Source organism: Periplaneta americana, chromosome 3 (assembly GCF_040183065.1).
Source record: "Periplaneta americana isolate PAMFEO1 chromosome 3, P.americana_PAMFEO1_priV1, whole genome shotgun sequence".
Taxonomy (NCBI): Eukaryota; Metazoa; Arthropoda; class Insecta; order Blattodea; family Blattidae; genus Periplaneta; species Periplaneta americana.
This window is the reverse complement of record NC_091119.1, coordinates 95805840-95830027: the sequence shown is the minus strand read 5'-3', so window position 1 is coordinate 95830027 and position 24188 is coordinate 95805840. Positions and strand designations below refer to the sequence as shown.

The 24188-nt window shown below is 37.2% G+C and overlaps 1 protein-coding gene across 2 annotated transcripts in view; it reads left to right on the top strand.

Annotated features, from left to right (window-relative positions):
- eys (eyes shut) overlaps positions 1-24188 on the top strand; it is a 109263-nt gene that overhangs the window by 40220 nt on the left and 44855 nt on the right. For both annotated transcript variants that reach the window (XM_069821002.1, XM_069821001.1), the window contains exon 2: positions 13623-13764. In XM_069821002.1, the coding sequence (XP_069677103.1) occupies positions 13631-13764 (134 nt within the window). In that variant the 5' untranslated portion in view covers positions 13623-13630. The remainder of the gene's footprint in view (positions 1-13622; positions 13765-24188) is intronic.

Below are 24188 nucleotides of genomic sequence, written 5' to 3'. Positions count from 1 at the left end.
GGGATCGATACCCGGCCCTGGAACAATTTTTCCCTTGAAATTATTCAAATCTGCTTTACAGGGAGCTTTACCTGAAAGACTAGATTCGCAGAAGAGAGTTGAACATAAACAACTTACTGTTGGCTCGAGATGGTAAACACTGAAATGATCTGATTAAATATATTGCTAATTTATATAGTTCATATCGCTAAAGACCATTAATTTAGAAGAATTTAAAAATTTAACTCTCATTATTGATTTCTATCAATCTCAAATAATCGAATGTTATGGAATATGTGAAAGAAAAGACCGAACACATCACTGATCACGGTCTGGGTCTCAAAACGAAGATTTGTGTTCTGTACATTACGGGCTGTATTATGCCTTTTGATTGTAATGTTCGGATTTATTCCGGTTTTGTTCCGATATACATTCCCCTTGCAAAGAACTGTAAAGGCCCGCTGCCACTTAGCGGAATCGAATCGAACAGAATTTCTTTTCACAATTTATTTAAATGGAAGATAGCAGAAAGCAGCGCGTCGAATCGAATCGAAGCGAACCGAACAGAACAGAATTCATGAGCTAGAATATTTATTCCACTGCCGGAATAGAATTTCTTGTTTCGGGTATGATCGTAAGTTCTCGTGAAGCTTTCGAGAAAAAACAAATGAACCACATCCATTCTTAACGGCTTAATTTGTTTACTATTGAAAGTTATTGCTGAAATAGTACGTGTACAAAAATCACAATGCAATATGAACGAAGAAAAATTAATAAATATTATGTAGAATTATTCTCTTTTCTATGAAAAAACACAAAAGTACTGTTCGGTTCGATTCCACTAGATGTGAGCAGACTTTTCGTTTCGATTCGATTCGTGGGAGCGGGCCTTTATAGGCCTATTCTTTAATTTTTCTAAAATGACCACGAATTGAATACTTAAAAAACCCAGACAAGCTGGGACTCAACAGCAATAGGAAACTTCTATATTACGGCTGATGATGAAATTACCGTTGAAAAGTGGCATGTATTGCCTGCCATCATCTTTACTGAATGACTCTGTGAATGCCAGGATGTTACAATATTCGCAATCGCCAAGAACCATCCGAACATAAAAATCACAATGCAACAAAATCGCTATTATCTATCACAGCTATTTTTCCGGAGCTGTGGCGGCAAAACTGTGTCACAGCCCACATCTAATATAGACGTGAGGTCAGCAGTCGACTGTTCGATCTTGTCCCTTCATGGGCTGTCGCATCACGGAAAAAGTGGGAGGAGTTTTAAAAATATTCCTATGATTTCGTGAAGTGTCTATACTTGAATTGAAGTAATAAAATACAGTATATGTATTTTAGTTTATATTCATGTAAACAACCCATATTATATCCCAATATTTCCATGACTCAATCAAATAGGGGTGGCGCCATAAGTAAGTAAATTTAATGACAGTCAGAGTTCGCTATGCCTCCATGTTAAATGTAAAACCAGTGCACTCATTTAGCCAGGTGTGTGTACCTAATTGTGATGCCGTTTGCTCTGTACTTTCAGTTTAATTAGTTTACTTATGTTTTAACCGAGGCACATTTAAATAAAAAGTGAATATAGCTAGACGGATCAGTGGAAAACCACTTACATTTCTAAACAGGAATGGAACCGCGAGTATCGTCATCTTATTACAAGAAAACGGGACAATTTTATCCGTATAGGGTTCCACTTGAACGTTTCACACTATAAGTCGAGTAGGCCTAAATATTTCTGATACAGTTTATTGTTGGGATAATGCTGTCAGATGATCAAAACAAATCGCGAAAATGACAAATACGTCGCTTTCCACATTGGTAAGTCGGGTTTGAATCCAAGCGGGTCCAAGTCTAACTTGTAGTGGATAAAAAAACGTGCTTAGTGTAGGTTTTCGCGGAATATTCCCATTTCTCCTACCGGCATTCCGCCACTGCTCCATTAGTCACCACGGGGTGATATGTAGTACGCCTCCTATGGTGCAATAAGGACAACGTAACTACAGCTTCGGCGCGTCGCACTTAAATGGGGACGATTGGGTGAATGACGCAAAGTCAAGTATTCGCCGTTGGGGCGAAAAAGCTTGGACACAATACAAAAGCCATAAGCTTTCTTTGTGTGCAACCTTTCAGCTGGAACAGATACCGGACTACACTACAACATGAACAAGCAATTGATAAGAATGCAGGAAAGATTGATTAGCCGCGACTGACTTGGAAATAGTTGTGTTGGGTTACGACGTCATATTATCAATGACTATTTCTGAGTCACGTGGCATTTTTGGAATTATATTACATTTTATTTGAATTTTTTATCAAGAAAGATAAAGTTTTTAAGTTTCAGAATACATATTATTGTGTTATTACAACATATTTCCCAATAAGAACGAAAACATTCAGTAAAAATAAATTCTACGCATTTTTTTCCATTGTCTCACATTACGGATTCGATAGTTCAACGTAATTGTTAATATCGATACCTATGTAAAATAATAATATTGTTATTTAATTATCAAAAATCAATTGAGTATCCTCACGTACCTACCTCTTGGAGATCACGCATTCAGATTATTACTTAGGCCTGTTGGTCCATCCAAGCTGTTAATTATAATCTGTCGACCGACCGAGCCAGATTTCTCACTTTCTCCTGGCTTGTTCACTCCTCCACCACCTTGGCACGAGTTGCCGCTCTCTGATCATATCACTGGATTTAATTTCTTTTCATGGGAACTGGGCCCGCGGCTTCGAAGTCTTGACCCAGAAAAGAAGCAGAGCGGACAGCACGGGACTGAACACACAGAGGTTGAGAGGGGGTCATGGCTATTCTGTTGGGACTGTTGGTAAATGCGTTTACATCATTATCATTTTCAGTCTTGAGATTAATGGTAAAACCATAACGCTATTCGTCATGGTAAAACTAGTAAAATAGGTTTCAATTATTTCTTTGAAAATATCCAGCACCAGCAGATAAATCTGAGTTTGAGATGAAAACACCGCGCTACATTAACCGCCAATATTTTTCATTTGCATCCTCTGCATTGAGTAGTCAGTGTTGGCTCGGCTTTTCAAGGACTGGACCAGGGACGGGTCCTTGCACTTAGCTTACCTTGGCCCATTGTGCGCCCTGTACAGAGTAGGCTGATTTAGTAGTAAAGGGCCATACGTTGAGAGATGATGGCATGAGTGATTCTAAAGAAAAAACATTTTATAAACATGTCTTATTCTCAGTGGTTTCCGAGAAAGAGCTATTTGAAAATAACAGGCATGAGTGGCCTTTTCTTTCTCTGCATTAGGTTCTATTATTGTCTTTTTCGTGCTGGCTACTTGCATGTGCCCAAGTGTTACCAGAATACTGGAGAATCCAGTCTTAGTAATTATTACGTTTATTTCTAATTTTTAGAAAGACATCTAGTCACAAATTATTGCACTTGTGAGTCTTAGAAAACTCCGTACGATCGTGTTATAATTTTACCCACTCTTGCATAAAGTTGCATTTTTGCAAAAAAAAAAAATAAATAAAATAATAATAATAATAATAATAATAATAATAATAATAATAATAATAATATAGCCTATGGCGCTACACCATGTAAGGGCATGTTACTAACTGTTCGACTAGCCGATTGCTGGCCTCACGTCCACATGTCTAAGCAGAGGTGGACGATCATCCAATTAGAATGGAAATATCGTGTGATTAGCACGATGATCCCTCAAGCCATTTGACTTTAGCAATTAGTCTATAATATTTCCAACACTATGATGTAGGTTAATTTAATAGCTGAAATCTCGTTACCATTATCAACTCTTTAACAGTAGGCTTAAGGATAGGTAACAGTAATTTATGGTATGTATATATAATATATATATATATATTATATATAACTTATATATATACATACCATAATATCTATTGAAATCTTCTCATCATTCGTGAGCTGCCACAAGGGACAAAGAGTACTTAAGCATATAAATGTTTAAAAGTTCACTGAACCACTGACGTTTTGACAAAAGAAACTCCTAATAAGTACCAAGCTGCAAATACATTTTTAGATCAGTGAAAATATACCTAGTTTTGGAGAAACGTAAGTAGTCCCTATTACGAAAAAGTAAATAGTACTAATGAACTTAGTTTCATTTTGAATATAGATGATGATTTAATAGAGCAATTGATCCTTTCAATGCAGCTAAGGTTACAATCGGAATAATAGATGCAGGTATTCCAAGCCTCTTAAACACAACTTACATTAAGAGAGTGGCGGAACCTCTTGCTCCAACCAGAAATCTGATTACTTCAAGCTGTTTTAACAGGTAGTTTTGGAGGTAATAGGAAATGGTGGAATTGTAGATATTCTTTTTTTCCTTATCCACTTCTGCCGGCTGTTCCTCATTCGTTTCGAAACGCATAGTGGGATCAATTATGAATCCAGATCTTGTAGATTCCTTGAAAGCTATTATAGAGACTAAAATTAGATTTTATGCACAAGTAGAAAGTTTGGCGCCCGAGGCGAAGCCGAGGGTGATAATTTCCACGAGCGCATAAAATCTGTTTACTCTCATGTACTATACAATATTTCATCCATTGCTGGTATCTAAATTTAATTTTAAAATGTATGCTTTTTCATTGTAATGCGTTGTTTGTGAATAAGTTATAAATGAATATATTGGAGATATCTTGCGGTTAGGACGATCATCCCCAGCCGTTATAGCTGACTTTCGTAACCGGATTTCGCTAATTATCATAGCTCCCAAAGTGCATTACGATGCTGGGTGGGCACCGGTCTCAAACACTGGCCGAAATTTCAGAAAATTTCTTCCCCTATCAGGACTCGAACCAGCGCGCATTCCGTAACGCGAGTCCTAGGCACGATGCCTTAGACCACGACGCCACGGCGCGTGGCTACACTGTTATTGTTAAATATTTATTAGAGTATGTGTGTTAAAAAATTATAGAAATTTTTCACAATCAGTGAACGCCACAGCGGGTGCAGTAAGTAGTGGTGGTGATGATGGTAGATGAACGAACCTGTGATCATCTTCAGAAACTGCAAGAAGCAGAAGTACTTCTTCATCAGAAGAATTCATACCTATTCGCGACTGCTTTCCGCTTTGGTGTGAAGACACCGAAGAATTTCGCAGCGATCGCAGGATTATAAGGTTCGCTGTCGCTCCCGCGTACCGCGTTAGAGTGAGCATACTATTGGCTTACTTTCTTGAGAAGTCAAAGCATTTGAAGCCTTTCTAATCTTTGGTCTGAATATTTTTATGATTAGGTCTATGTTTGTTAAAAACGGTTATATTGGCACTAGCGGTCGTTTTTGAGGAGAAAATCTCTTGATTTTCGTCTAAATAATAATAGAAAATATTAGGCAGAAATGAAATCTACAAGTTTCTTCAAATTAACTGAATGATAAAATTAAGTTCCCAAAGCCGTAACCTTATTTTTATTATTTGGATTTATTTTATATGCGGCTTCTAACAAACTGGTACAGTACCTAATTATAATAGGTTTGTTTCAGCAAGCAATTCAGAACGCGTTCCGAAATAATACCGAACTTCTTTCGACGCATGAGCCAGTTGTGTACGATGTCAGAACTAGTTTGGGATTTTACGTTGTTGGAACGTTTCTTGAGCTGTTCTTTCAAGACCTTCGGAGTTCCTTCTCATATTAAAATTATATTCATCTTCCGAACTTAATTCGTCATAAAGTATATCACTATCACCTTCCAAATCACTGATGATCGACAATTTTTTGCTTTAACCTGCCTAGTCTCGGAGCATTTTAACCTAACTTCATCTGCGCATGCGTCAACAGTTCAGAATTCCCAGTTCTGCTCTCAGTCGAGAACCAATTTCACTCGTTCCGAACGAGTTCTGAAGCACGTTGGAACAAGGAACTGGGAGTTCAGTATCGGTTCGGAATCAGTTCTAGTCTTGTTGGAACACACATTGGGCTACTGCGCATAAGCAGGCAGTTCAGAATCGATTCCGAACCATGCTGGTACAAACCTAATAGCTTTTTTTTTTTTTTTTTTTTTTTGAGATTGCGCTTTTATTTTGGAATATCTGATGCTTACCGGCGAGATGAGTTGCGCAATGTGAAAATGTAGGTTCAGCGTTCAACTTTAATTGTGAAAATATCTCAATCGAAGATCATATGCGACGAAGTTTTGTAGTTAGTGGTTTTTATTTTATTTTATTAGGTTATTTTACGACGCTTTATCAACATCTAGGTTATTTAGCGTCTGAATGAAATGAAGGTGATAATGCTGGTGAAATGAGTCCGGGGTCCAGCACCGAAAGTTTCCCAGCATTTGCTCATATTGCGTTGAGAGAAAACCCCGGAAAAAACCTCAACCACGTAACTTGCCCCGACCGGGATTCGAACCCGGGCCACCTGGTTTCGCGACCAGATGCGCTGACCGTTACTCCATAGGTGTGGACAGTTAGTGGTAGACCTAAGTTTGAATAGGTTGATTTGCCTAGTTTTGCCGAAAATACAGTGAACCTTGTCTTTTTTTTTACTTCAGGAGGAGAGCTCTATGCAAGCACCGCAGCCTTAATCTTATTGTGCGACTTCCTTGTATTGGGATGGTTTTGAAGTATTAATACGTAGGACCGCCCTTCAAGCACGTGATTCACTGTTTGGTGTCATCTTATCGATTCGGCTATGCCATCCATTTCTGACGAAGTCTGCAACGCCTTCCCGTCTCCCTGCTAATATGCCGCCTCCTCAGATCGATGGCATCTGTACGCAATTCAAGTGCTTGAGTTCTGTTGCAATCGCGGATTCCGCCCGCGACTCACCAAGGCACCATCTATCAAAGAGAGCTACATCGCATGTATAGGGCACACAATGGGTCAAAACATTACTTACATTATAATGTTCACGGACCCGTCCCGGCTCCAGCTCTCGTAAAGCCAGCCAGTCATAGCACTTCAATTGACACTTCTATACGTGCATAGTGTTCTGCCCAACTGTCATTAATTGCAAACCCAGCATTCTCCACTCTTTCTTATTTTATGCCTTCCTCTTAATCTCCTCCTATAATCCATACACCTTAATGTTGTCTATTATTTGATATCTTCTGCTCCAAACTCTTCTCCCGTTCGCCGTTCCTTATCTATACTAATAATAAATCTGTAGCCGAAATTTTTCCGGTAATTTTCGATTTTCCAAAAACAATTGGTCCTAACATATATAATTAACCACCCTGAAACCGAAAATCGCTTTTTTTAAATTTTTGTTTCTATGTCTGTCTGTCTGTATGTCTGTATGTTTCTTACCTTTTCACGCGATAATGGATGAACGGATTTCGATGAAAATTGGAATATAAATTATGTTCGTTGTAACTTAGATTTTAGGCTATACGAGTATGGCATTCAAAATACATTATTTAAAAGGGGGGTTATAAGGGGGCCTGAATTAAATAAATCGAAATATCTCGCTTATTATTGATTTTTGTGAAAAATGTTACATAACAAAAGTTTCTTTAAAAATAATGTCCGATAAGTTTTATTCCTTGAAAAATTTTGATAGGACTGATATTTAATGAGATAAATGAGTTTTAAAATTAAAATAACTGCCATCTAAGGCTGTGTAATGAATTAAAAAACAAATGACTTCGTCTATAAGGGGCCTTGGACAGCAACAATCGAAAGCTATGAAAGATAGCCTACAGAGAATGTTTCTGTGTTTGTATGAAGTAATATCGGAAGCTAAATTAACCGATTTGTATAATTAATTATTATTTCACCATTGCAAAGTGTAGTTTCTCTAGATGGACATAATGCTATAATGTTATTACAGTAACTTCTGATATAATGTAATATAATATAATATAATATAATATAATATAATATAATATAATATAATATAATATAATATAATATAATATAATATAATATAATATGTAATATTATATAATATAATTTAAGTTATTTGAAGGGTTCAGAACCATAGTGGGCCAAGCGCCATTTACTGAATACGTAGAAAACAAGGGTTAAAATTAAGTTATTACCATAATTCAATGGAAACCTATAACAAGTAAAATAAAATACACACATTAAATCTAAATGATGTCAATCTTCATTAAACTATGATTGCATGTAATAAAAATTAAGAAACATGTTAAAGGAATTGTCATTGCACCAAATGAGTGTCTCTGGACCAAAATGATCGCATTTTAATTATTTGGATGCAATTTAAATTAAGTAACATATTAAACGATTTATCCTTCTATCAGACACGAATGTTCCCTGGATCAAATGTCCTATTTTAATTACGTAATTACTTTATATTTATTTCTAACGGGTGCAGCGGAGCTAGTAATAAATAAATCTATACTAATAATAAATCTGTAGCCGAAATTTTTCCGGTAATTTTCGATTTTTCAAAAACAATTGGTCCTAACATATATAATTAACCACCCTGAAACCGAAAATCGCTTTTTTGAAATTTTTGTTTGTATGTCTGTCTGTCTGTATGTTTGTTACCTTTTCACGCGATAATGGATGAACGGATTTCGATGAAAATTGGAATATAAATTATGTTCGTTGTAACTTAGATTTTAGGCTATACGAGTATGGCATTCAAAATACATTATTTAAAAGGGGGGTTATAAGGGGGCCTGAATTAAATAAATCGAAATATCTCGCTTATTATTGATTTTTGTGAAAAATGTTACATAACAAAAGTTTCTTTAAAAATAATGTCCGATAAGTTTTATTCCTTGAAAAATTTTGATGGGACTGATATTTAATGAGATGAATGAGTTTTAAAATTAAAATAACTGTCATCTGAGGCCGTTTAATGAAATAAAAAACAAATGACTTCGTCTATAAGGGGCCTTGGACAGCAACAATCGAAAGCTATGAAAGACAGCCTACAGAGAATGTTTCTGTGTTTGTATGAAGTAATATCGGAAGCTAAATTAACCGATTTGTATAATTAATTATTATTTCACCATTGGAAAGTGTAGTTTCTCTAGATGGACATAATGCTATAATGTTATTACAGTAACTTCTGATATAATATAATGTAATGTAATATAATATAATATAATATAATATAATATAATATAATATAAGTTATTTGAAGGGTTCAGAACCATAGTGGGCCAAACGCCATTTACTGAATACGTAGAAAACAAGGGTTAAAATTAAGTTATTACCATAATTCAATGGAAACCTATAACAAGTAAAATAAAGTATACACATTAAATCTAAATGATGTCAATGTTCATTAAACTATGGTTGCATGTAATAAAAATTAGAAACATGTTAAAGGAGTTGTCATTGCACCAATGAGTGGTCTCTGGACCAAAATGATCGCATTTTAATTATTTGGATGCAATTTAAATTAAGTAACATATTAGACGATTTATCCTTCTATCAAACACGAATGTTCCCTGGATCAAATGTCCTATTTTAATTATGTAATTACTTTATATTTATTTCTAACGAGTGCAGCGGAGCGCACGGGTACGGCTAGTAAATATTAAATATTTTATTAAACGACGCTCGCAACTGCCGAGGTTATAACAGCGTCGCCAGTGTGCTGGAATTTTGTCCCGCAGGAGTTCTTTTACAGTTCATACCAGTAAATCTATTGACATGAGCCTGTCGCATTTACGCACACTTAAATGTCATCGACCTGGGTCGGGATCGAACCTGCAACCTTGGGCACAGGTCAGCGCTATACTAACTGCGCCACCCAGCCCGACCCTTCCTTATATGTACACTTACTGTATGTATATTATATTCCTACTCACTAACCCCCTAAAAATAACGCAAATTAGGCCTACACCGAAATAAAAGGAATCAGTCACTGCACTCACACACCTACTGGCACTTATGCCTGAAATAGTCTCATATGTGTGTATATATTTTTATTGTTATATTTCATGTACAGCCTTAGACACAAAAAATGGCCGCTCTCCTGTAGCGTGAATTTGTCTAAGTCCACTTCGGGCAGCGTCTGGTTCACACGACTAGGAAAAGAATATTTATTTTGCACCTAATTTACTCCTTGAATATATCTTTGTTATAGATTATTCATAACACGTGACCTATAAACAGACAGAAAAGGCAACAAACAAACAAAACAAAGGAAAAACAGAGCGGAGTCGTTCATCAGAAATTGAAAAGTAAGCTCTCACGGAATCAACCGAAGTCTTCCGAAGGGGACTTAGGGTATGGCAGCCGGTCATATATATTTTTTTTTGTCTAAGACTGTACAATGGCTGGAGAGGGAGTCCTGCGCGTGTAGACCCTAAAACGGCCTCTGGCTCAAAGTCAGAAATATCAATAAACAATAACAACACTTATCCTACAAGTGGATTCAAACAGTCGCTTCCAACGAAACCATAAACATCTGAATTGGAACTGCATTCATATCCAGTGAGTGAATTCTTCGAGATTTCGTCCTGATGTTCACTTACATTTTCAGCGATGGAGAGTTGTGACACTGTTCGTTTATGTCGTGTTAAATAGTAGGAGTTCGACCAAGCCCACTCTAATATTCCGAGTTCCCTAACAAACCTAGCCTAAGCATGTGCCGAAATGTTTTGAACGTGTTTTTCAACTCAAGAAATGAAACGAAACTCGTTGAGTATATAAACGAAAGCAAAAGAAGCATTTTAAATTATTTCCGCAGTGAGGACGACGCAAAAGAACTACTCGTTCAGCAGCAGCAACAACTTATTGATAGGCAATTTTTATAGATTTGTATACACATTACAAATGTTTACGCCTATCTGCAGAAACCTAGAAATGAGGTATAATTTTGAAGGTCTTGAACTGAGCAGTTTTTATAACATAGGTCTACACCAGTGGTCGGCATTTTTTGTCTCGCGAGTCAATCCCTTAGCAATCATCTGTTCATTTAAAGTTAGTGTTCATGTAAACATAACAGGATAAGATGTAAAATCAAAAATAATTTCGCGCATGACAGACGAAAATCTCGTTACTCAGTTAAAATTCGCTACCTGCAGCTTGACTCCTAATTTTGATGAGTTAATTACACATCCATCTTAATGTTTAATCTGTGTCTAAAATATGAGAAAACAGAAGTCAAATCATACAAAAATGAAAAAATAAATGAACAAATATACCTATGAGTATATTGACAAACTTAATTAAACTTTTCCTTAGTTTGGTATGTTCATTGTCCTTATCTGCACACTGAAAACTTGGAATAGTGAAGACGTTTCACGACTTCTCCTCTTATAGCTCCCTCCTTCCACCTTCCCCATTGCCTTTTTGGGTTACATTTCATATGACGTTATCTTTGCCGATCACTGATCTGTACTAAGCGTTATTAAATGAAATTGCATTTTTAGACTGTTAATTGTAATGTAAACCAAAAATTATATGAGAGTTTGCTACTACATTAGGTACCTATGGAATGAAAGCATAAAATATTAGATACAAGACATCCACGTGTGTTCAGACAGTTGTCCAAGTGCTTGACCAATTTTCCAATGCCGTCCACAAGGACTTTGGTTATTTGCTTAACAATATCTCTACAGGATTCTCCACAAAAAGACGCAACCATTTCAAAGGACTATATTTATAAGCTACTATGTAGCGAATTTCCGTTACGACAGTCAGCTTTAATGGCTGTGAGGGATCATCGTGCTAACCACACGATACCTCCATTCTGGTTGGATGTTCGTCCACCTCTGCTTCAGCATGTGGCCGTGAGCAGCCGGCTTGTCGGTCTGGGCTATAGCGCCACGTCTACCATTACCACTACTACTACTACTATTATTTCTTCTTCTTCTTCTTCTTTGCACATACAGTATATCGATGATCGTTGTATTGTGCAACTTCTGACGACTGGGAATTTGGAGTGTACAATAGCTGTCACCTAGCGCCATATTCATTAAGCAGTAGTTACAACAAAAATAAGCAGAATGGAGTATACAACTGAATACCGCTTCTTCTGCGTGGAAAGATTTGATCAAACTGGAAGCATGGATATATATATATATATATATATATATATATATATATATATTCATCCATGCTGGAAGTTTCATTACAATTCAAAGAGAATTGAGCGTTCGATTTGTCCATAGACATGCTCTAGCTAGATCGACAATCACAAGATTAGTGAGAAAGTTTAGAATACGAGCGTTGTTACAAAGGATAAGAAGAAAGTGGGCCGCAAGGAAAAGTCTTCGCACACCTGGAAACATCGCACGAGTAGGCGAAGTACTTGCGGTAAGCCCAATGAAATTCATTAAACGATTATCTCACCTACTCTTGAATGCATGATCTTGGATAAAATTGGTTTCCCTATTCACCGGACTTAGCTTATATCCTTGTGATTTTAATTTATGAGGATTTCTGAAGGACCAAGTTTGTCAGAATAATCCTCACACAACTGGGGAATTGAAAGTCAACATTCAAACTGTTGCAGAGGAGATTCGTAGTGGAACTCTCGAAGTAGGGCTAGCTTTAATCGACGATTGAACATGGTGGTGGTGCTGGAAGATCTCATATTGAAAACGTTTTTACATAGCATCAAATTCCCAGCTTTGATTCCATGCAAAAATCACCTATGTATCTTGTTGTTTAGTCAACTGTCTGAAGACAGGTCTAAACCTCATAAGTGATACCAACATGGCACCACTTATGAGGCAACTAGATCAGAAGATAATGGAGTAGGGTGGCTAGTTTCTTTTCCCCTCCATTGCATACATCGCCGATTAGCTACATATTATACTAATCAGACTTCAGATGTTTACAAACAATAATTGTTTTTTCTCTGACACACATCGCCAAGTGAGATGTACTGCCTGATAATTATATACATATCAGCCAGAACCTCAATCAGAGGTAGTATCTCATGTAACAGCTGAAATATGACCATTTAAAAGAGTTGCGTCTTTTTGTGAAGATCCTGTATGATCTCATCCTCTGTGTCCTTTATATTATGTTCAAACACACACCAAAACTCCGAGCTGCACTGTAGATATTATAAAACTTTCCAATGAATTCTCCGAGGGGTTCCTCGGGCGTTACTTGCAACGTATAGTGTGCGTTGTCGTTAGCTTTCCTGATATATTATTATTATTATTATTATTATTATTATTATTATTATTATTATTATTATTATTATTATTATTAAACGCAGCGTGGGACCTTACAATTAGTAAAATGAATCGCCTACGAATTTCTAACGGTAGAAAACCTACGAGTTTGACAAATTGAACTTCCGCTTGTTGGCCTGTTTTGAGCGGACTTTCGTCACCGAAAGCAATTTTCAAAGCAGTATTTAACACTAATTACTCAGGTTTGTTCTCATGGCAACAAGAGTGCTGAAGAAAATATTATGTCTGCCACACGTCAGTACGAATCAGCTAATGCTACATAGTTCAAATACGAGGCAAAACAAACGGATTTCATTTGATTATACCTCTTACTTTAGATGTCATTATGAACTTCGTTAAGTTAAGCCTACCATATAGCCTACGTCAGCTATTTTTTTCTACTTACTACAGGACTAGGAGCCGATAACTCACACAGTGTAAAACGACAAGTTTATACACATAAGCAACTTGCAGATGGACTCCAGTAGAAAAACTGTGTTAAACTCCGCGGTTCTATTTATTACAGGATGCCACATGCGGCCCGGCAGTAGTCGCCACGTGCTGGTGGCCGCGTGTGCCACGTGGGCGCTGCTGGGAGGTGCGTTGGCTGGCTTCGCATGCCTCAGCAACCCCTGCGTTTACGGCATTTGCATCGACGACCTTAACAGGTATATCACCTTGAGTGTGTGAGGTTACTGTTATGTTCAAGTTATGGTCAATGTAATACTGTATAAGGAAAAGTTGAATATGTGTAATACAAACACTGGTCCATCGCTGTGGAGTACGGTTAGTAATCTGACCATGAAACGAACGGGCCCCGGTTCAAATCCTAGTTGGAGTTTTCTCGGTGTTTTCCCTCAACCAACTGAAGCAGAATTGCTGGGTAACTTTCGGCGTTGGATCTGGGACTCATTTCGCCATCATTAATTCACATATCATCATCATCCATACCATAGCCCCGGTTAAGTTCACGGTGTGGCATGTTATACTTGAAAAAGAGCACGGCTGTTCGGCTATCCAATCATTGACAGAATAGGATTAGTAAGCACAATAAGCCTCAGGCTGCAGTGTAAGCCTTCAGGTCCCTCCTCCGTAAAAGAGGGGGGGGGGAAGAATAGTTCAAGATTAATGGGTCAATGACTCAACACAAGTTTAGCTGTAACATTTTGCGAGTATTTATTTTATGATGTTCTTCAATTGGACAATATTTTGCAGAAAGGAACCAACCTACATGATACCTAAACTGAGAAAAATGCACTTTAAAGTTAAACATGAGTAATAAATCCGTAAATAAATGTAACTAGATACTTATTACTTTAACCAAAAGCGTAGTATAGGATGTATCTTTGTTCAAAATAGGGATCCTTGGAATTATCAATTATTTCATTATTGAAACATTAAATTTGTTTGTGGGTTGGTTCCTTTCTGCAGAATGCGGTCCAATTGGCATACATTTTTCGAAGATTTTCCTTGGTAAATGTAGGATATATTTTATGATTTAAAATTTTGTTTGCGAGTCACACTTTACCGGTCATTTGGAGGAGCTGTAACCTATGCATAAATAAACAATAGAGTCTTTACTTTTGAATTCTTAAATTTTCAAAATTTCTTCCAAAGGATCTAAAACATTCTTGAAGTTAATTTCCCGGCAGCAATAGCAGTACCAGTACCAGTAGCAGTAGCAGTAGTAGTAGTAGGCTATGTGCCGACTTTTAATTTTTTTCAATGGATACTTACACTGATATAAAACCAGTACAAGTAAATTCTTGCCGCCTTCAATTACTACTAAGGTGACCAGATTTTCAAGTCACAAAATGAGGATATTAAATGAATGGTGAACTTTTTATATAAATTTACGTGAGAAATATAAATACGCAATAAAAGTAAGCAGAATCACGATAAAAACAACACACTGCGATACATTAATACAGTAACATAATATATTATACGCAACATTAAAATCGAGTGTTGTGTTGAAGGGAATGAATTGATCTGTGTGCTTGAGATTTTCATTACAAATTCCATCTGGTCCGGTTGCTTTCTTGTCTTTCGCCTTGAGGATGGCTGCTTTTACTTCTGATATACTACTTATCAGCTCTATGTCATATGACTCTGGTTCTTTGATTTGGCATGCGTTGGTTATTATTACGATGTACCGAAGTAAATATGATATTTCCGTGCAGAAATTCTGCGTCATCATATGATGAAGGATGAGTGGAACGAAGAAAAATTCTTTCCGGCACCGGGATTTGAACCCGGGTTTTCAGCTCTACGTGCTGACGCTCTTTCCACTCGAGCCCCTACCACGCTGTAGCGGAGAACTGAGAAATATGTTCTCAAATTGAAGAAGCAGAAAGCCGCCATTTGTTTGTTAGAAAACGCGCGGGATTTCGAAACCGCTATTTGAATACGTGTTGTACTGCGTATCCGAAAGCTAAATGTTTTTGTTTAAAGGAACAATACTTCCTTTGCGATATATCTTTAATAACGTGTGTCTCCTGTCAGCAGAGTTGCTAGGTTTTCTGCGAGGGAAATCGGGATATCAGAAGCTAACTTAAGACATTATATTTATCATCACTTTATCAAAGAGATTTATAGTTGTTTTCTGCAAAGTAGTATTCGCGTGCTTTTAATGAAATATTCGCCTCCCTGAGAAACGCTAAAATACGAAAGACACACAGTAGACTACAGTGAATACTACAGGCTAATCGTTTTTTCTTTTATTAACCATGAATATGTTTTAACCATTCGCTACTAAATTAACTTTGCAACTTTTCTTTTTCGGAACCGGTACTGCAACAGTACATCGACGATGAGTCCATGTTTAAACATAGTTCACTGCACTACAAAACGCAGCAATTGTATGTGTCTGTTATTAGTGTAAAATACGATATCAAAACGCTCTTTTTTTTTTCTTTTTGGCACTCAACGCACCTAAAATACACAATGTTGATTACTTGCGAGAACAGGAACTAGGTACCGAAACAGATTAATCAACAATGTGGTAGAACTAGGGGCACTATTATCTTGCGAGTAGAGTTACCTTACGGCAATCAGCTGGGTTACCTCACAGACTTACTAAATTTCCGCGGGTTACTCTATGTTTACAATGTAACCATCTGAGTCAATATATAAATAAAAATATCGGATAATAGGAAATGCAGACTAACTTGTTTAAATTGCGTTCTAGGCTATTATCCCTCAAATCGGGATTTTTATCAATCTCGATCCGCTTTATCGGGATTCAACCAGGCTGTTAGACTTGCATCATTTGCATAGGAACTCTGAATGTGAATATTCATAACCAAGGTTAATAATGTCTACTTTTTAATTTAATCTGTAGGTTAAACTGTTGTATAAAATCAAAAAGCATTATTATTATTTATTATTATTATTATTATTATTATTATTATTATTATTATTATTAGTAGTAGTAGTAGTAGTAGTAGTAGTAGTAGTAGTAGTAGTAGTAGTAGTAGTAGTAGTAGCAAGTAGCAGGAGCAGCAGCAGTAGCAGTACTATAAAAAACTGTTTCATTAATCCGTAACTAAGACAAGAGTTACTTTCAATCAGGGATATTAAAAAATTAACTTTTTGTAGTTTATAAAGTTTCTGTTGAGTTGTCCAAAGGAACGATGGTGTGAAAATTCCTTCCTCTAACAGGCTATGTGGCCTAATACTTGTTCTGGGAGATGAATTTGAAATGTGTTATGCCATTACTTAATGGGTGGTTAGTACATGCAGTATTAATGAACATGTTTCAGCTTTTAGGCTCTGAAATTTGTTTATATATAGGCCTATATTTTTTAAACAGGATCTATTTCTACCGTCCCGCGCCGTAGCGTGGTGGTCTAAGGCATACTGCCTAGGACTCGCATTACGGAATGCGTGCTGGTTCGAGTCCTCATGGGGAAGAAATTTTGTCATGAAATTTCGGCCATTGTATGGGACCGGTGCCCATCCAGAATCGTGATGCACTTGGGGAGCTACGATAGGTAGCAAAATCCGGTTGCGAAAGCCAGCTGTAAAGGCTGGGGGGATCATCGTGCTAACCACACCTATTCTGGTTGGATGATCGTCCACCTCTGCTTCGGATGTGGGCGTGAGGCCAGCAGCCGGCTGGTCGGTCTGGGGCCTTCAAGGACTGTAGCGCCACGGATTATTATTATTATTATTATTATTATTATTATTATTATTATTATTATTATTATTATTAATTCTGTATCTTCGAATTCGGCGAATAATTTTATTATTCATGTATGCACTGAAACAACAGCTGTTTGAAGAAAGGGAAGGATAGGGAGTGGATGAAGGACAATAACAATGTATACGGTAATAACGTAGTTTGAGAGGTAACAACTATCTTCGAAATGAGTTGAAACACTGAATGATTCATTGTAGGGTAGAAATTCTCTCTGCGGATTGCACCTATCCATTTTCGGTTAAGGGAATCTTTACTCAGAGGAAATCTGAAGCACAAACAGCCGTATAAGTACAATAGTTTGTCTTCTGTAACATAATACGGGCCAAAAATATTGTAGAAATTAAAGATTAACTAATCAGTGAAATGTAACATTACTTCCTTCTTTATCTTTACATCTGTGTGCATTGCTACAATTAAAAATAGCACACGAACTAAACCTGTACTTATTCATCTCAACCAAGCAAATGGCCGCCCGTCGGCTGTTCAATTTGGGAGCATAACACTAGCGCCAGTGAGCGGTCTAGCGGTTATTTAGTAAGTCTATGTTTCCACTAAGCCACACCGGATTCCCATCCCGATGTCGGATTGAATCCTCTCAGTTTAAGTTCCACCTCTTGGGTTCCCTCTAGTGGCCTACCCTCATGCATTGCGACATAGATGTGTGACAGTGGCACAATGTCCACACATTGTCCACATGTATGACGCAGTGCATGAGGGTAGGCCACTAGAGGGAACCCAAGAGGTGGAACTTAAACTGAGAGGATTTGATCCGACATCGGGATGGGAATCCGGTGTGGCTTAGTGGATAGAGCATCAGTATGTAGAGCTGAAAACCCGGGTTCAAATCCTGGTGCCGGAGAGAATTTTTCTCCATTCCACTCATCCTCCATAACATGCGTTGGTTAGGTAACCTCTGTTGAGGAGAAGGAAGAAGTGTTTTTTTCCAAAGATTCCATTGGGATCTCCGTGGCAATGCTGGTTGACTTCCTTCTAAGGGCACAAAAGGGATTTGTTAGCACTTCTTGAGCTTGGGTTTTCTTTGTTCTCATATTATGAAATTAGTTTCCTTGGTTTTTAATAGATTTTATATGCTTTACTCTTTTCTTCACAGTGATTTAGATTTACTCGGAGATGTTTGTTCATGCTCTGTGCAGGATGTAGCATTCAGCATTAAACCAAGGATTGCCTGTCCTTTGCCTCTTGGGGGATGAGTGACGATTGCATAGTATATTTTTATATTTTTTTCGGAGTGGAATCTAGTTGGCCCTTTTTAAGGGGGCTGAAGCTTCGTTAATTACATGTTTTCCGGTTTTCAGTTGTTTTCTCCAGCTTCCTTTAGAATACTTTTTCCCGAATGAAAATGCAATCTTATTGAGGCAGGCTACTATATCACGCTGAATAAAAACATTAGCCACCTAGCCAATCACATGGCTATAACCTATCTCCCTGCACAGTCACGGATCATTGGAACCAAAGACTAAGTATATGATTGGAATACCGGCACTGCCAGCTCCTCTCATTGGCTATGGCCCATATTTAATTCGATTTTGAAGCAAATGAACTATACCTACTATTAACACTGTTAGTGGCAACTGACTATATTTCCAACTTTACAGTTCATATCCTTTAAATAAATTACTATCAATCAGGATAAATCATAACATCTTGGCAAAATTTGAGGAAAACTGTCATCTCTAAATGTCCTCAAAATAATCCGGGACAAAGTGTCTAAATTAAAATTGTCCCAGAAAAATCAGGACGGATGATCACCTCACTACCACTGGATATAGAAGCTGCAACATTAACTCCTTTTTCAACAAAGAAATGCACCATGATACATAGAGCCTTTCGTGTAACTTTAAATTGTTCAATAGCAGAATAAACCCTTCAGTAAAAAAAAACTCCTTTATTGCTCTTTGGTCCTCATTGGTATTGGATTAGTTTCTACAGCATACTCTGCGTTATATTCAATACACTGGCATGACACTTTTCGTGATTCTTGAAAACACCTATCTTGTTCTTTCTTACTTGTTTTACAGCTTGCGCGAAAGATCTGAAAGCTTCGAGACCGTTTAGATTTAAAAGACAGATACCGATTCCTGGTCAGGCGTAAAGTCCACTTGCAAAACATTTTCCAGTTGTTCGCTCGCTGATAAGTGCTTGTAGTGAATCTCTTTGTGTTACTTTACGGAAGTTTTATAAATATTCAGTGGATGCATTTATAAGTGTGTATGTATTTAAATTATGTATATAGAGTTTAAATGTTTGTAATTTGCAATTGTAGTTAAGGAAATGGCTCCAGCATTTGAAAATTAAACAGGAAGAAGCGTTTTAGTGAAACCAAAGAAGTTATAAACGAGGTATTGGTGTTTACATCCAAAGAAGCTTCTCAAGGAAATGAAATTCCTCTACACATAGTTCAAAAGCGAGTAGTAATGGCTACAGCAGTATGAAAAACTGTTGCAGAAATGAGGAAAATTGAGAGTGGCAACGGTACATCTTTCGAAACACCGTATAAGAAGAGGAGAATAATAATAATAATAATAATAATAATAATAATAATAATAATAATAATAATAATAATAATTTAAAGCGAGTATCTTCGGACTATACGCATATGGCGACAGTGTAATGTGAAGAATAATGTACGACTTTACATAACCGAGAAACGTGTTGCAACAGTCACTGAATTGAGAATGAAACTGAAAGACGCAATTGGCCTTAATAGGGCAATATTAGTGTTAGAACTCTGCTAAAAACTGGGATATTGTTGGAAGAAACGAAAAACAAATACCTACGACGGTATAGGTTAAAAATCACGATATTAGGCGAAGGAAGATAACCACCTAAGAGTATTTCTAATTATCTAGCTGAGAGAAGAAATGAGGAATGGATTTTAAAAAATCAGTTTGTCCAAAATACAAAACTGCGTTTTGAAAGTCCACTCCTTAAATATTTTGTACTGTATCTCACAGCGCCTGCTACGAGTAATAATACACATCAGAGATGAGCTGGAGTTCGTTTCTAATGGCATACTAATTTCGAAATCTCAGAAGAGATTTGGGGATTACCATTCTCAAATAATCGAAGTTAATTATGAGAAATGGATTCGAGAGAATTTGATTCCAAATTTGACTCCGCATTCTGTTGTATTTGATAACACTCCTTACCGTAATGTTTCTTTCAATACAGCCTCCACTTAAAATTCAAATGTAATGAAGGAATGGCTTGAAAAATAGGTCATTCCTTAATCCTTACAGTGATGATTTGTTGAAACCAACATCATACCAACTCATACAAATGCACAAACCCTCGTCTGTCAAATATTCCGTAGATGCCAATCTTGAAAGTGAAAATTTTACACTGGAAAAAAAAATGTATATATACGAAGCACAAGTTATTGTTCAATGATATCACAGACCCCAGTATCATAAGTCTCGGTGGTATCAGTAATGACACAATGATAGCTCCAACTGTGACTGTAAAATGGACAGGATAGCAGAACTTGAAGACTCGGACAGCAGCTCAAGTTAACAGGTCAATGTTTTCAATTCGATGTTTAGCGCGCGCCGTTTTCACTATGTTCTCTCCAAGATGAAATCGTCATCGAGATCTTTCTTGTGTCCGCAAAAGAGGAGTGGCCGTCCCAGGGTGAGTAAAGCGAATGTTGAGCGAGTCAGAGAAGCATTCGTAAGGAGCCCGAGGAAATCAGTCCATAGAGCATCCCGTGAGCTTCTGACTCACTCAACGTTCGCTTCACTCACCCTGGGACGGCCACTCTTCTTTTTTTCGGACACAAGACAAGATCTCGATGACGATTTCATCTTTCAGCAAGATGGGGCTCCGACACATTTCCACAATGCAGTTCGTGCTTACCTGAATACGGAGATGTCTGATCGTTGGATAGGACATGCTGGAGTAAGGGACAGATGTTTCATGACATGGCCACCAAGGTCACTCGATATGACTGCATGTAACTTTTTTCTATGGTGGTACCTGAAGGACCGTGTGTTTGTACCACCTTTGCCACGTGATTTAGAGGAACTAAAAACCAGAATTCGAGAAGCTGCCACCATGGGCACAGAGGATATGTTGAAAAGGGTATGGGAAGAGTTTGATTATCGTTTGGACATGTGCCGAGTCACTCATGGTTCACACATTGAATCTCTGTAAGGTGTAAACAGAACTTTGAGAGTTTGACTTTAAACTGACGTGTGTTTGAAGTGCTATTATTAGTAGTTTTTGTGTAATAAAATATTGAAAGTTTTACCGGACTTTTGATATGCCCTGTATATATGGACAGGCCCAAGGGACAAAAGCAAATATCAGATAGACTGTATACTGGTACAGGAAAGGTTCCAAAATTGCTTAAAAAATGCAAAGACTTTACCAAGAGTGGGTATTAACTCAGGTCATATTCTGCTGATAGCGAAGTAGCCTAGGTATTCGTCTGAAGAAATAAGAGGAAGACAGGCGACAAAGAAATTTGACATGGAAAAACTGAAGAACGAAGAGGAAAGAAGAAAATTTAAAGCATATTTACAAGAGAACGCTGCTACATTAGAATCCACACCTGAGAATGGTAATGAGTACTGGACTCATCTAAAAAGCTGTATACAGACAACAGCAGAAGAAACAATAGGATACAGAGAAGGAGTGAGAACGAAGAAACCTTGGGTCACAGGGAAAATGTTGGAGAAGATGGAGGAAAGAAGAAAATGAAAAAAACATCAACACAGAAGAATGTAGAAGAAACTATACGAAACTAAACAATGAACTAAGAAGAGAAATTGATAAGGTCAAGGAAGACTGGATGAAAGATAAGTGTAAAGAAGTAGAGGATCTAGAGAGAAAAGGAAGATATGATTTAATGTACCGCAAATTTTAATGCTTGGACTTCACAAATAAGAACAGAAAATCCATGCGGTTGATAGAAGACGAAATAGGAAATGAAGTAACAGACAAACGAGGAATACTGAACACATGGACGAAATATGTTGTTGTTGTTTTCTAATATCAGGCGTTTGACAATAAATTCATTTCACCTCTTGCACTACAATATTTTTCAAAGATATTGTCATGGTCAGCCACTGAAGCACAGATTTTGAGGTGTTCGGAATCCATTTCGGACGAAATATGTAGAAGAGTTAAATGAGACAGGGAATCGTCCTGATAAGTTAGCCATACAAGACAAAGCAACCATATCAGAAGACGAAAAAGGATTTTCTATTTTAAGAGACGAAGTTGAACTAGTGCTTAGAGAAGTGAAGAATGGGAAAGTAACAGAGAAGAGTATAGTTAAGTGCTTTGTACGGAGTGTGGCATTGTATGGGGCAGAAACTTGGACATTACGACGAAGTGAAGAGAAACAAATAGAAGCATTTGGAATGTGGATATGGAGAAGAATGGAGTTTGTTAAGTGGACAGACAGAATAAGAAATGAAGTTATGTTGAAAAGAGTGAGTGAAGAAAGAATAATGCTGAAACTGATCAGAAAGAGGAAAAGGAACTGGTTGAGTCACTGGCTGAGAAGAAACTGCCTACTGAAAGATGCACTGCAAGAAATGGTGAACGTAGAAGAGTTCGGAGCAGAAGAAGATATCAGATGATAGACGACATTAAGATATGTGGATCATATGAGGAAGGCAGAATGCTGGGTTTGCAGTGAAAGATCTGTCCCTGGGCAGAACACTTCTGTACGAGTATGTATGTATGTATGTATGTATGTATGTATGTATGTATGTATGTATGTATGTATGTATGTAGTCATTTTCATGTTATTACTCCCCAAAGGATTGTGGTAATGATTTATCTGTTTAAATAAAATGTTTAGCTACAATATGCTTACCACCATATGGTTTTTGTTGTTCTTTTCTTCTTTGTATGGAGGAGGGGCCCGAAGGCTTACACTGCAGCCTGAGGCTTATCGTGCTTACCATTCCTATTCTGTGAATGATTGGGTAGCCGAATGATCGCGCTCTTATACAAGTACAGCACGCTGCACCATGAACTTAACCCAGGCTATTGTATGGATGATGATGATGATGATGACGATGACGACGATATGAGTTTGAGGTCTACCGCCGAAAGTTAAATAAAAATAAAAAAAAAAAAAAAAACCAGGATTTGAACCCTGGTCCACCATTCGTGTCACGATCAGATGCGCTAACCGTTACTCCACAGCGGTGGACTGGTTTTTGGTTTAGCCTAACCTATGCACATGAATATAATGGTTGAGAATTAAACTCAAAATCATTCACAACACATTGCCTCTGCTACCCGATCTGTTCACAACAGCTTATGTGTTTATTAGATTCAAATATAATAGGATCACCAACAGTGTTGCCAACAGTTGTTCATATAATCCCGCTAGGTGGCTTTCGAAAACCCGCGATTTTCTAACAAAAATCTCTAGATTTTAATGCATATTTATTATTATTCAATTTAATAATAATAATAATAATAATAATAATAATAATAATAATAATAATAACCGTAGGTCAAGGTAGAGCATCCACCAGCCAATGTAACATTTTTAACACTTTTATCACAATCACAACACATTTCAATTATTCTTATTGCACTACAAGTTATATATGGAATTATCACATTTATTATTTTACAAAAAACACACTGAACTAACTAACTGAATGTAATTTTACGTTTCTCTCCGACATCACGATCCACTTCCACTATATAGGTGGCACCCGACACAGCATTTAGCAGGGATGGCAATATATGCAAACGAAATGATACTAAACTTGAGGCATGTTACTGCAAGTAGGAGGTTAGATTTGTTAGGTGTTTAGTATTATGTGAGAGGTTAGGTTAGGTTAGATTAGGTGTGTAATATTATTACTATGTTGGCGACACTGAAATCCCCTCCAT